Source organism: Pyrus communis, chromosome 2 (genome assembly GCF_963583255.1).
Source record: "Pyrus communis chromosome 2, drPyrComm1.1, whole genome shotgun sequence".
Lineage (NCBI taxonomy): Eukaryota > Viridiplantae > Streptophyta > Magnoliopsida > Rosales > Rosaceae > Pyrus > Pyrus communis.
In genome coordinates, this window is record NC_084804.1 from 21,215,482 (window position 1) to 21,228,715 (window position 13,234).

At 40.5% G+C, this 13,234-nt stretch overlaps 2 protein-coding genes and 1 non-coding gene across 3 annotated transcripts; 2 read left to right on the forward strand and 1 right to left on the reverse strand.

The window, feature by feature from the left end:
- On the forward strand, positions 1–5,151 carry LOC137725527 (polyadenylate-binding protein 8-like). Its single transcript, XM_068464246.1, has 9 exons — positions 1–610; positions 2,079–2,197; positions 2,313–2,969; positions 3,089–3,166; positions 3,547–3,636; positions 3,848–3,985; positions 4,116–4,289; positions 4,368–4,583; positions 4,728–5,151. The coding sequence occupies exons 1-9, from the start codon at positions 352–354 to the stop codon at positions 4,971–4,973; spliced, it is 1,977 nt and encodes a 658-aa protein (XP_068320347.1). The 5' UTR covers positions 1–351; the 3' UTR covers positions 4,974–5,151.
- A 1,353-nt stretch (positions 5,152–6,504) lies between these two features.
- On the reverse strand, positions 6,505–12,023 carry LOC137725526 (probable E3 ubiquitin ligase SUD1). The gene is made up of 9 exons (XM_068464245.1): positions 11,585–12,023; positions 10,147–10,839; positions 9,090–9,857; positions 8,786–8,997; positions 8,312–8,674; positions 7,849–8,009; positions 7,607–7,770; positions 7,369–7,515; positions 6,505–7,245 (listed from the first exon to the last, which is right to left on the reverse strand). The coding sequence occupies exons 1-9, from the start codon at positions 11,891–11,893 to the stop codon at positions 6,739–6,741; spliced, it is 3,324 nt and encodes a 1,107-aa protein (XP_068320346.1). The 5' UTR covers positions 11,894–12,023; the 3' UTR covers positions 6,505–6,738.
- A 256-nt stretch (positions 12,024–12,279) lies between these two features.
- TRNAM-CAU (transfer RNA methionine (anticodon CAU)) lies at positions 12,280–12,364 on the forward strand. The gene is given in 2 exon segments: positions 12,280–12,317; positions 12,329–12,364. It is a non-coding gene; the product is annotated as a tRNA-Met (tRNA).
- Positions 12,365–13,234: the final 870 nt, after the last annotated feature.

Here is a 13,234-nt window from a genome sequence, read left to right on the forward strand (position 1 = left end):
TAGTGCAGTTCCAGCTGCCCGCAGCAGGAATGAAAACCATCTCTCCTATTTTCTCTCCTCCTCTTTCTCGCTCTACATCTCTCTCCTCTCCCACTCACGCGCCGCCGCCCACCGGCGGATCTCCGACTATTTATCCCTCCACTCCCTTCCCTCTCCTCCCTACCCAATAAACCCAAAAAAAAAAAAAAAAAAATCGAGTCTTTTATTTTATTTTTTTCTCAGCGGAATTTTATCGAGCAGTTGGAGAGCGTTCAGTAGAAAGAGGAGAGGGAGGATTATCTAAAAAACGAAAGAAAAAAAATTGAAATATTTGAAAAAAGGAAAAAAAATTAGTTTTTTTGTCTGTTGAAGATGGCGCAAGTTCAGCAGGTCCCGGCTCAGAATGCGAACGCGGCAGCAGCGGCGGCTGCGGCGAACGGTGGCGGAGGAGCCAACCAGTTCGTGACGACGTCGCTTTACGTTGGCGATCTTGACCCCAACGTCACCGATTCGCAGCTCTACGACCTGTTCAACCAGCTGGGTCAGGTGGTTTCGGTTAGGGTTTGCAGGGACTTATCCACCCGGAGGTCGCTTGGCTATGGCTATGTGAATTTCGCCAACCCACAAGATGGTTAGTGGTTTTGATTCACTTTATTACGGATTTTTAAGCTCAATTATGTGATTTAAATCATGGGTTTTTCTTATTAATAGCTGATTAGGGATGCATAATTAAGATTTGTTGGTGCATGCCGGATTGGCAGCTGCGGAGGCTAAGTAAACTCAGCTCAATATCGTGTTTATTATCTGAAAGTTACAATTTTTAGGTGTGGTGAGTGGATCCGATTGTGTTTAACTGTGCTTATTCGATTAAGTGTCAAATTAAAACGAAACTAAGTGATGGATATGTGCCCACGTGTTGCTTGTTAAGAGCTTTAGTGTTTGCAAACAGGGATTGTTGTTAGGTGGGGAAAGTGAATACAAGCATGTGTTTATTGTTTGGTATAATTGTGATTGCCTATGAACCGACGTTTCAAATTTGGCAATGTGCTTATTTTTGTCATTAAGTTTTCCTTCCTGCCGATGCGTTTAAGTGATTATGAATTGGTGCCTGTTGGCGAGGTTTGTAATGTTGAGATTCTGGCTGTGATGATGACTCTTGTACAAGTTTTCTGGTTATGCTTTACAACTTTCAGTTGGGTCTTCAGTAAAGGCTCCAATTTTGGTTTGGACAAGAAAGATTATGACGTGCACCTAGTTGCATTAAGCTACTGTTGTATAATGGTTCGTTCTAGCAAAGGACCTTTCATTTACCCAATGAGCTCACTGTATTAACTAGGAATAGGTAGTTTAGGTCTATATTTAGGCTTATTCTCGGACCCAAAAAGGGCTTATATTTTAAGAGTGTGTCCTTATTTTCCATGCTCATGCTACTCTTTGGAAGATTCATTGTTACCTTTTGTTATTAGGTGATAATTTGTCCCCTTACCTATCTTTTATGGCTGAGATAATAAAGGTTTTAATTCTTTGGCTTTATTTCATGGTTTTATAGTTTTGTTGCACGCAAAGATCAGTTTAGATGGATATTCTAAGGCCTCTCTTAAAATTTTACTTTGAATTTTTCTTTATCATGTGGAGGCCGTCGTGATTAGAAACCAAAAAAGGGGGAATACTTTGGTTTCCTGTAAACAATTGTGCCAATGAACAATTAAATTTAAGCAGCACTTGCTGGAAAGATTTTTGTACAGTATCTTTTTCAAGAAGAAAAAAGTTGAAATTACAGCTTGAAAACATGGATCAGTTGGGATGCTTGCTCTTATTCATTCAGCTATGTGTCATTTTTCTTAGGACCATGAGTTATTTTTGTTTTGTCTTATGATTTTTATTAACATAAGGATTGAGTTGAAAAGGTTTGACAGAAACCTTTTACAGTAACATGTGCCTCATAAGTAGCTTCATACATACATGTAATCTTATGTTTTGTTCTTGAAATAGAGATTAGAGATGCCTAGTATTTTTTTCCCTTCCTTTGTTGTGTTAGATTCGTCAGTACTCTTTTTTCTTTTGATCTTACTTACATCTTTAGTTGGAATTGATAGCAGCTGCTAGGGCTTTGGATGTGTTGAACTTTACTCCTGTGAATGGAAGGCCCATTAGGATTATGTACTCTCATCGTGATCCTAGTATTCGCAAAAGTGGGTCTGGCAACATATTTATTAAGGTATTCCTTTTTTAACTTTTTATGCAGCACCATTATACTTTCATGTCATGGTTGTCTTTAGTTTTACTTGTCTTATATCCTTCCTGACACCTATACTTGCATTAATTTTTTCCAGAATTTGGACAAAGCTATTGATCACAAAGCCTTGCATGATACATTTTCTGCATTTGGAAACATCCTTTCTTGCAAGGTGGCTACAGACTCCGTTGGCCAGTCAAAGGGCTATGGCTTTGTACAATTTGACAATGAAGAAGCTGCCCAAAAGGCTATAGAGAAGTTGAATGGTATGCTTTTGAATGATAAGCAAGTTTTTGTTGGTCCTTTCCTCCGGAAGCAGGAAAGGGACAGTACTGCTGACAAGTCAAGATTCAACAATGTTTATGTAAAGAATCTATCAGAGTCAACTACTGAGGAAGATTTGAAAAAAGTTTTTTCTGAATTTGGGATAACCACTAGTGAAGTTGTGATGAGGGATGGAGATGGAAAATCAAAGTGCTTTGGGTTCGTCAATTTTGAAAAGGCTGAAGATGCTGCTAGAGCTGTTGAGGCTCTGAATGGAAAGAAATTTGATGATAAGGAGTGGTATGTTGGGAAGGCCCAGAAGAAATCTGAAAGGGAAAATGAATTGAAACAACGATTTGAACAGAGTATGAAAGAGGCTGCAGACAAGTATCAAGGCGCGAACTTGTATGTTAAAAATTTGGATGATACTATAGCTGATGATAAACTTCTGGAGTTATTCTCTCCATTTGGGACTATTACCTCATGCAAGGTGTGTATTGTGTAGACCCTGTTTTGAATTGCAAAGTGCAAAGCACTTGTGTGATAACCATCATCGTTTTGTATTGGTATGGCCTAACATGATTTTTTTTTTTGTTGACATGTGATCAGGTCATGCGAGACCCTAGTGGAGTTAGTAGGGGATCAGGTTTTGTTGCATTCTCGACTCCTGAAGAGGCAAATAGAGCTGTAAGTTGATTTCCTGCGTGGGTTAACATAGTGCTTCTATAGTCTTATTCCAACTTCCCTCATTTTGGTTTTGTAGAAGGACAACATATTAATTTTGCTGCCATGACCAACCATGGGTAGTGAGATTCATGGTTGCCCTCATCTTTTAACCCACAAAAAAAATTAGGGGTTAGGATTTATGAATATTGTAGAATATGGGGGCTCTTATGGGTAATGTGTGTCTGTGAGCGCGTACGCGCACCTTTTATTCCTCAATAATAGTGTTTAGTGAAAATAAATATGGGTGGGATGAGCAGAATGGGAGATAAACAGAAAGACCAGCACATAAATTCTTGTTACTGTTAAAGAAATAAAATTTTATTTTTGTTATTGTTTTATAGCTATTGGAGATGAATGGAAAGATGATTGTAAGCAAACCTCTGTATGTTGCACTTGCACAACGAAAAGAAGATAGAAGAGCAAGGCTACAGGTATGCCTTATATTTGTCTTCCAGCACAACATACTTTAAGTTTGGCCTAACATCAATTGATAAATAGTTCTTCCATATGCAATAAGTTATGTTCCGACAAGATCCTTAATGTGGGGTGCAGACTAAAATATCTCGAAGATACTTATACTATTTAACATGTGGCACTGTCGTTTTAGTATTGTTGTGTTATGGACATTTGCTGCTTGCACAGGCTCAGTTTTCTCAAATGCGGCCAGTTGCAATGGCACCTCCAGTTGCTTCTCGTATGCCAATGTACCCTCCTGGTGGTCCAGGTCTTGGACAACAAATATTCTATGGTCAAGGCCCACCTGCCATCATTCCCTCCCAGGTAAAGAATCTCAGATTCTTGCATGATTATGTTTCAGGTTTTGATTATGTACTTGCATGATTGGACACAGATTTAAAGTGTTACCCCAATTACCTGACTTTTTGTATTTTTATTTATTTTTCTTTTGTAGCCTGGATTTGGGTATCAGCAGCAGCTTGTTCCTGGTATGAGGCCTGGTGGGGCTCCAATGCCAAATTTCTTTGTGCCAATGGTTCAGCAGGGGCAGCAAGGGCAGCGTCCTGGTGGCAGACGTGGAGGTTCTGTCCAGCAAAACCAGCAACCAGTTCCCATGATGCAACAGCAGGTTGGATGCATGTTGTCCTGATGTAGTCTTTAGTATTTTTATTTGTTAACATACATTCTGATGACCTTTTACTGACAGATGCTACCAAGGGGGCGTATCTACCGCTACCCATCAGGTCGCGGTATACCTGATGGTCCCATGCCTGGTGTTCCTGGAGGCATGTTTTCTGTTCCATATGACATCAGCGGCGGTGGTGGCATGCCTATCCGTGATGCAGCACTGTCGCAGCCAACAATTCCAATAGGGGCCTTGGCTACTGCTCTTGCAAATGCCACACCAGAGCAGCAAAGAACGGTATGCTTTTGTGTTTCTTTTTCCATTCATTGTCCTGAGATGGAAATATAGTTTCTGTAAATTTAGTTCCTAGTGCTTTTCATACATCCTCTTCAACTATGCTGTATGCCTATTATTAAATCGTCTGTTGGGCGAAATTTGCAGATGCTGGGTGAGAATCTTTACCCGCTCGTGGAACAGCTGGAACCTGACAATGCAGCAAAGGTTACCGGCATGCTTCTGGAGATGGATCAGACTGAAGTTCTTCATTTGCTCGAGTCGCCTGAAGCTTTGAAGGCAAAGGTAGCTGAGGCTATGGATGTTCTGAGGAACGTTGCTCAGCAACAGCAAGCTGGCAATGCAGCTGATCAACTTGGCTCATTGTCACTCAATGAAAACCTTGTTTCTTGAGAGTTTTTCTCTTCGGAATCATGAATTGAGATACTTGTAGGGTGTGGTTTGGATTAGTTTGAGAAGTTTCTTGCGCAGTTAGAAGCTGGTTTTGGTCTATTTCCGTGAGCTTTCGGAGTTTATTTTGAGATTGTGACGTTTATGCATAAATACTTCTATGCACATGTTGCTTTCCTTATTATTTTGTGCCAATGAATGGCGCTGAGAAGTGTTGTCTCCAGAGTGAAATTGTTACATGGCCAGAGCAATTTACAGCAGCACCAAATGATCCGAGTACATTTTTTTTCATATGCAAGACTTGACTTGCTCTGGCTGTAACAATTTCAACTCTGCAAATTACATTTCCTGTGATTGAATTTGATGTGGGTTTGAACGTAAAATTGTTCCAAGTATTGTCAAGAGAAGATCATGGGATTACGGCGGCGAGTCGGGAAAGATTCTGGCTTCCTTTTCCCCAAGCGTCTTCAGGATGTGGAGTCTGCTCAGCCGAGCAGTTGGGTTGTGGTTTTTACACATCTAAACTGGACTTAAAAAACTTAAAAATTAGTAGAATTGATGGGGGACGATACGAAAGGAAAAAATTTGGATCTGATAACACGACTGAAACAACAAGAGACTTGTATGGCTGTTGGGTTGCTAGGTATTGATTCTTGATGTAAATTTAAAATAACTGTGCAAGGGAGAGCAATTTTTATGACACGCGAACACCATCACGGTTGCTTACGTGTTAGTGATATAAGAACATGGGGAGACTAACGCATGTCTTTGTGTTATTGGCACGAGATGTTGTGTTAATATTGCACTCGTGTCATAAATCATTTATTATGCGAGGAGTCATAAATTCAGCTATCTTCATTTTCTCGATCCATTTTTGATCTATTGATTGTTGTCTTCATTTTCTTGTTCAGTTTTTGGTATATTTAGGGGTGGGCATAAGTATTCTTCTGTTGTAGTTCATCATTTATGAATGGTCATGCATGTATTTCGTTGTGTGATTCAATTACTATCTTTTAGTATAAAAATCCGTTTGACATTTTTTTTGTGCTCTAAATATATGCTTGCAAGATTCAAACAATTTATTATTCAGAACCATGAACTGGCGTGAACCGAACTGTAACCGTCCTGAATCGAACAATACAGTTTCAGAAATAAATTTAAGTGAACCACACCAAGCTGAACTATTGATATTTCTCGATTTCAGTTCAGATGTGAGGATGAAACCGGACCGAACCGAGACGTGCCCATATAACGACTGTTATCATTACTGTACGCTTGTATTCCAGTGAAGAAAGTGCGACACAATAAACGAAGAGTACAATACCAAATTATTACAATTAAACCTCAGATAAATTTCTATATTTTATGAAAAATAATTTCAATCCCAGTATTTTAGAAACGCATTGTCGATGTTTGTAATGCGAGGGGCAACAAAGCAATTTCATAACTAAAAATCAATTAGAGCATGACAGGCGAATAATTGATGGGTGTTAACACCTAACAATGGATGATAACTAAACGCGAGGTAAAAACATGAGTTTATAAGACAATTTTGCATTCATGTACTCTAATTTACTATTTTAAGAAAGCATTATATGCACAAACTCGAAGACAACTCTAACAACAGGATACCTGAATACCGTTTGTTACCATCCACATCCCACGGAGGCGACGTTCAAAACCAGTACTAAATCGGGACGTTTATATCTAAAGCTTCATAAACCGGCATCGATTAAGACCAAGGCCTCCTACTGATTTGTCTAAGAAATCAGGCATCAACTCGGTTAACGTGCCTTAGCCGGAGTCCTATATCAACTTCTCGGTCGTACCGGATTAGCCCGTTGGTCTCCAAGTTAGAGCCCTGCACTTCCGAGGATGTCCCTGCTTCGTTTTGCTTCTCTTCGACGGCTTCTCCAAAGTTATGAAGCCTACGACCAACCAGATACCGGTCGTCACGTATTGAGTTGTGAAGGTTGGTGAACCAGACATGGAATCTCTTGGCGCAAAAGCACAACAGGCTAAAGCAAAGGCATCCCAGCCAGGCAAACCGATAAACTGCTGAATTCACCACTAATGGGTAACCGAGAACAGGAAATAGCCCTCTGGCAAGTACGTAAGGCACACACAGGGCAGTCAACAACTTCATTATGATTGGGAATACAATCTCGCGAAGCACCCAAAGCCCTTGCAGCCTAGAGAAACCGTCTTCCCTCACCCTTTCGAACTTTACTCGCCATGTTTCATCCACCAGTGGCATCATGTGATCCAACATAACCTGCAGAAGTGCATAACAAGCACCAGCGATAAAAATAAAAACCAAACTACTTTGCGATAGAAAATCCTCAACGTAAAGAAGTTGCACAGATTATGCAACAGGTTATTTTATAAGACCACGTACCAGTCTAGTCCATATCTTGAGAAAAATAAGGCCCAATGCCCAGTCCTGGTAAAGCAAGAACACTGGGCTTTCATCAACAGGCACACGCATTGGCACGATCACCAGAAGCTCAAAGAGCAGCCCAATCAATACCGGAATGACAAAAATCTGAAACAATAAATGTATGTCAGAATGAAAACACATACGAACCTGATATAAAACACGGATTTATAGGAGTAAAAAACCAAATGATTCTTACCCATATTGACAAAAGTGCGGAACTCTTGATAACAATGGCACACCACTTCCAGATCTGGCCTAACAGAACTGCAACCCTCTTTGTTCGAATATGCTCAATTGAGTATCTTACTCCGGCCACAGCAGTCCATATTATGTAGCTTCCAATGATGAAAGCATACAAATCTAAAAAAAAGAAAGGGTATGAAAATTCAGCAGTTGTATCTCAGATGTATGAAACGTAATGTTTAGAAGAGAAATTACCATTGCACTTGATTCCATGTGTTATAGGGAGAAAAGGAATGACATTGAAAATTGCCCTTCCAAGTGAGGTTGGTACGACTATTAAGGCAGAGTTGAAGACAAGTAACGTCATCCAAGCCACAACCAACAAGAGTACAATGCGAAGCACAAAACTGTACCTTCTGAAAGACAAAAAGAAAAAGATATTAGTAACTAGAAGACGTAAAACTGGTTAACAAAATCAATTAAAACAACACAGTTCAAAGATGCAAGCAGGAATATGAAAAAAAAGGATGTCAAGACGTAAAATTGTTTAGTAAGAACAGCTGCAATTTTTTTACAAGTTTTCTATCTCAAAGCAGGAAAGCAAACCAAGAAAATTAGATTCAGGTAGGCACAATAAGGACAATTCTTGAAAATCAGCCTGCAATAATAAAAGATAGGATCCGAATGAAATCAATTTGTAAGGATTCTCTAAACTTACTCAGAATCAGATTGTTCATCTGTGTCATCCTCTTCTACGACAATTGAGTCCCCTGATGCAAGAATGCCCGCATTAGGATCATCAGCACCTGGAAGTGCCACCAAAGCCTGATCATGTACCCCTAGTTGAACCTGTACTCTATCCTGTCTACCTGGCTCTGCATTTCCATTTTCCTGAGCACCATTGTCCTCAGGTCTGGGCAATAAGAAATCCGTTAAACCAAGTGCCCAACCAACTGCCGTAAACCAATAACGGAGGAGGGATTTAATCGTTGTCCTTAATTTGAAATGCTCAATGGCGAATGGAATACATATTTGAAAAAGAAGCATGTCCGCAGGAATTTCAGTAAATGGGTCCGACACCCTGCCAATGGGAAAAAAGTAAGGCACAAGTTAGAGAACAATATAAAATATCAAAAATATCACAGCAGTTAGAGAATAATAAGTGACAAGGAAGAATAGAGGGTCATCTTACGAGATGTCAAGAGGAAAAATGGAAGGTGCCATCCGCATAGCTAGTTTAACTGGTAAAAACACCAGCATCACAATTAAACTCCCATACACCGCAACAGATAACAGGACCCTGCGAGCATGTTTGTGCACCGGATCATCAATAAGATCGCGGAAGGGATTGTAGTTTGGATCAGCTGGATCTCTAAGGAAATAAAGAACTCCATTACGCAGAACCTGCAGGAAGAACATAGGACAAAAAAATACATGTAAAACTGGTGTTTGGAAAAGCAAATTAGCCATACAACTAAAATGGCAAAGAACAATACCCCTCGAAGAAGACTGACGAATATGCTTATTTGTAGCATGTATACAATTCCAACAACCCAATGGACCAGTGAACTGGCTAAGGGAGATGCTGAGAAGAACTGAACCCTGTGAGACATGGACTTCCCAAACATCCTTATTGTGCAAACATCTAGCCACCATCCACACATCAATGGAAATACCCCCAGTTCAATGACTAGAAGAAATGCAACCTTAATCATAGTCATCAAATGCCTCATTGCTGCCAAGAACTGCCTGAAGAGAGATGGAATTGTCTCTGCCATAGAAGCAATACCATAGAACCTTCCCAAAGTCAATGGCTCACCCCTAGTGTACCGAATCAAAGCAACAATGCCAAGGTAGAAGAAAACTAGGGAGAATATAAACATGTATCCAATAGCAAGAGTTGTAACATCAGACAGCCTTGATGTCCCAAGCGTTGCCCCTTTCAGGAAGTCTGCTGAAAGTGGTGAACTTATATTGTTTGCTACCTCATTTAGTCCACTCATGTTTGCTTTCAGGGTCTCTTCAACCTGGCCGACCATACCGCTTTGTTGGCTTTCAGATGATAAATTTGTTACGGCCGTTAATGCATTCTTCAATGTCACATTTGCCAAGGAAAGGGCTGACTCTGTGAGTGGCATGACCGTTGACAATACTGGACGAGTAGCAGTGGAGAAAAGCCAAGACAAATGATAGAGTATTATCCGACCAATTGAGAAAGGCACAAAGATTACTACGCCAAGGAATATCATATTGCTGGCCAGAACCTGAAGAAAGAATTGGAACCATTCAATGTATTAATACAAATTACATAAAAAATCCTTAAACAACATAGACTCCTAAATGAGCCACTACCACTGAAAATTGACCTCAACCAATTAGCACACACAATACAGATGCATAAACAAGCTATAGTTGCCAGAGCAATCAGAAACAAAACGAGAAAGACAATAAAAAAGAGAGAACAACCTAAAAATAGAAATATAAGAGCATTAACTAATTATCAGAAAACATAATCTAAAGAAGAAGGAGAAAAAGAGCAAAACGAAAACTTACAGTGAATGCATTTTCAACTAAATGAAATACAGGTCCCTGCATGCCAACGAGCTCATCAAACGGTACATCCTCAGCGCCATCAGCATCATCCAGACCATCAAACATCTGTTCCACATGAGCCTCAAGACGAGCTGCCTGCATCTCCCACCGAGCAGCAACATTTTCTGCATTCCTTCTAATCATTTGACCTGCTCCAGCAATCCCTTGTGCTCCAGCAGCATCTTCCCCATTCACATCACCAACAAAGTTCCTGTTAGCTTGTCCAGGAGCTCTCCTTGCAGGACGGGCACCATTTCTTTCCCCTTCATCTTCTCTGTCAGCATCCTGTCCTCCTAGCTCACGTAAATGCCTGAAGTAATCCCTCAGAGAAGTGGCCCCGAGAAAAATAAACACAATGCTAGCAGAAAGTAGGAACCCATGCAGACAATCGGTAAGGATTACTGTAGTGGATAAATGACTAAGGAATAATCTCTGAGCTTCACCAAAACTCCTCACAAAAGCCAACCGCCATATCCAAAATGTAATAAAAGGTATAATGAGGAGCCAAACAGAAAGCACAAAACCAAGGCGCAGAAAGAATTGCAGAACATGGCAAGTTTTCATTGCCATCCCAACTACAAACTCTTGAAAAGGAAGCCTTGCAGGGGCATTCTCAGCATAAACCGGAGAGAACGAAAATGCATGCTTGCAAACCTGCAATGCATGTAAAGTAATCATGAGCTCCCGAGAACATAAAAATTATATCACCAATAAGCTTAAGCACAGATAGAATGACAATTTGAAAAAGATAAGAAACAATGTTGGAGCTCCCAATGAAATCCAACGCAACTTGTATCTTGATTAGATGCGTCATTAAAAATTATTCAAGGTCCAAGATAAATGATATAAGCTCAAAACAGTTCACAAACCTCCGCTAGGATATTAACACGTAGCAACTTCTGCCCTTCGAACCTGGGCGTAATGCTGGAGTTTAGCTTCTTACTAACACAATGATATTTTTTCTTCTCTAAACCATTGCCTCCCACCACACAATCCTAAACAAATTTCAAATATATCTTGCTCTTTCGTTTTCGTTTTCTATCTAGTAAACGGAAGCACTCCCATGCACACTAGCATACAATAATCTTGTGGTTCTCATATCATATGGTTGAGTTAAGACCCCCATAATACAATGATGAACTAACAGGAAAATGATTTCAGAGTTGAATAAAAAGCTCAACTTCGTTTTGATTACTCAAAACGACACCGCTTGACTCCCTTACCAATATCATAAACAAAAGGGGTAAAATAAACCCTAGAACCCTAATCTAATCAATTCCAAACTCTTATCTGAAAATTTTAGGGATTGCAGACACCAATTCAATCACCCACAGAGACCGAAATGGACAAAATTCAACAAAATCCAATCACAGAGAGAGAGAGAGAGAGAGAATTGAACCTCGCATTGGCGAGCATTGCTGTGATTGAGCCACTGCAGGAGGCAATCCTGGTGGACAAATTTGATGCTTCCGCTACAAGCGCACGGGTACCGGAGCGGGTTATCGGCGTCGCCCGGGTTTCTACAGATCCGGCACACGTCCTCCTCCTCTTCCTCATCGTCGTACTTGACCGCCACCGACGAAGACGAGGTCGTCGTCGTCGCCGCCGCCGCGGCGCTCGCTTCGTTCTCCTGAGACGACGACGTCTTGCCGGTATCGATTGGGATGTCCCGGTCAGCGGACGGCGGCAGGGCCGGGGCGATCTCCATGGGTCGGTCAGGGGTGGGTCGGAGTCCGCGTTGGGTATTGTCGATCGGTCCTCGGTGGGGGCGTTTGAAATGATGACGAAAGATGGGTGGGTTTTAGGGTCGTGGTGGGAAAAGATGGCGATGGGTAATCTTAGCGGGGAGTATATTTTATGTTCCGGCTTTGCCCCTGCGGGCCTTTATTTGATTTGGGGGTATGTCGGTGATTTTACGTTGGAGGTGTTCGTGGGGGTGACGTGGACGCGTGTGGAGGTAGAGGTCGTTTGGTACCGGGAAGTTTCGACGGTCCCCGAAACACATCACGTCAGGAGTGACGTGATTAACTTTGAAGGTTAAGGTTAACTTACAACAGGGTTGAAATTGGATATGGGTAGAAGATTGACAACATCGGGGTGGTGGCGCAGTTGGCTAGCGCGTAGGTCTCATAGCTTCTGAGTTATCCTGAGGTCGAGAGTTCGAGCCTCTCTCACCCCATCTCAACTTTTTTTTTTTAATTTACTTTTTTTAGCAAATTATATTTCATTTATTCTAGAAATCCTTCTGAGCTCACCCCCAATAAACTCACAAAAGATTTTTTTCTAAGGGGAGGGGGTGGGATTAGTCTCATAATGAACTAGCAATACTGTAGTTCAAATTTGCCTTTAGAGATAATCAAACCTAAGCTTCTCACTTACAAGTGAAGAGGAATATCACTAGACCATAATTAGGCCTGGCAAACAGATCGTGTTATTTCATTTATTCTAGAAATCCTTCTGAGCTCACCCCCAATAAACTCACAAAAGATTTTTTTTTCTAAGGGGAGGGGGTGGGGCTAGTCTCACAATGAACTAACAATAATGTAGTTCAAATTCGCATTTAGAGATAATCAAACCTAAGCCTCTCACTTACAAATGAAGAGGAATACCACTAGACCATAATTAGGTCTGGCAAATGGATCGTGTTCGTGTCATTTTTGTGTAACACTTGTTATCTTAACGGGTAAAGTGACTTGACCCGTTAAGAAAAATATATTTTTTTTCTTAAATTTGCACATACCACACATTGCCACATAAATATTACTTCAAAACATTAAAACACATTTATCGTTTAAGTACTATATCTACACTCGAAAATAACAGCATAATAAAAAAACATTCATACACTACTAGTCTATTACAAAATATTAAATGTGCAAGGATATGCAAAATGAAAATGTTTTTGTTTTTAAGGTTGTGAAGTCTTTCTCAAAAGTTTAAACCTTGTCAATGGAACTCAAAACTTGCATATTTACAAAATTCTTAATTTTCATCGATCATCATGAGAAAATTGTTTTGGAACTTTGGTTTGATCTATTGCCTTCAAGAG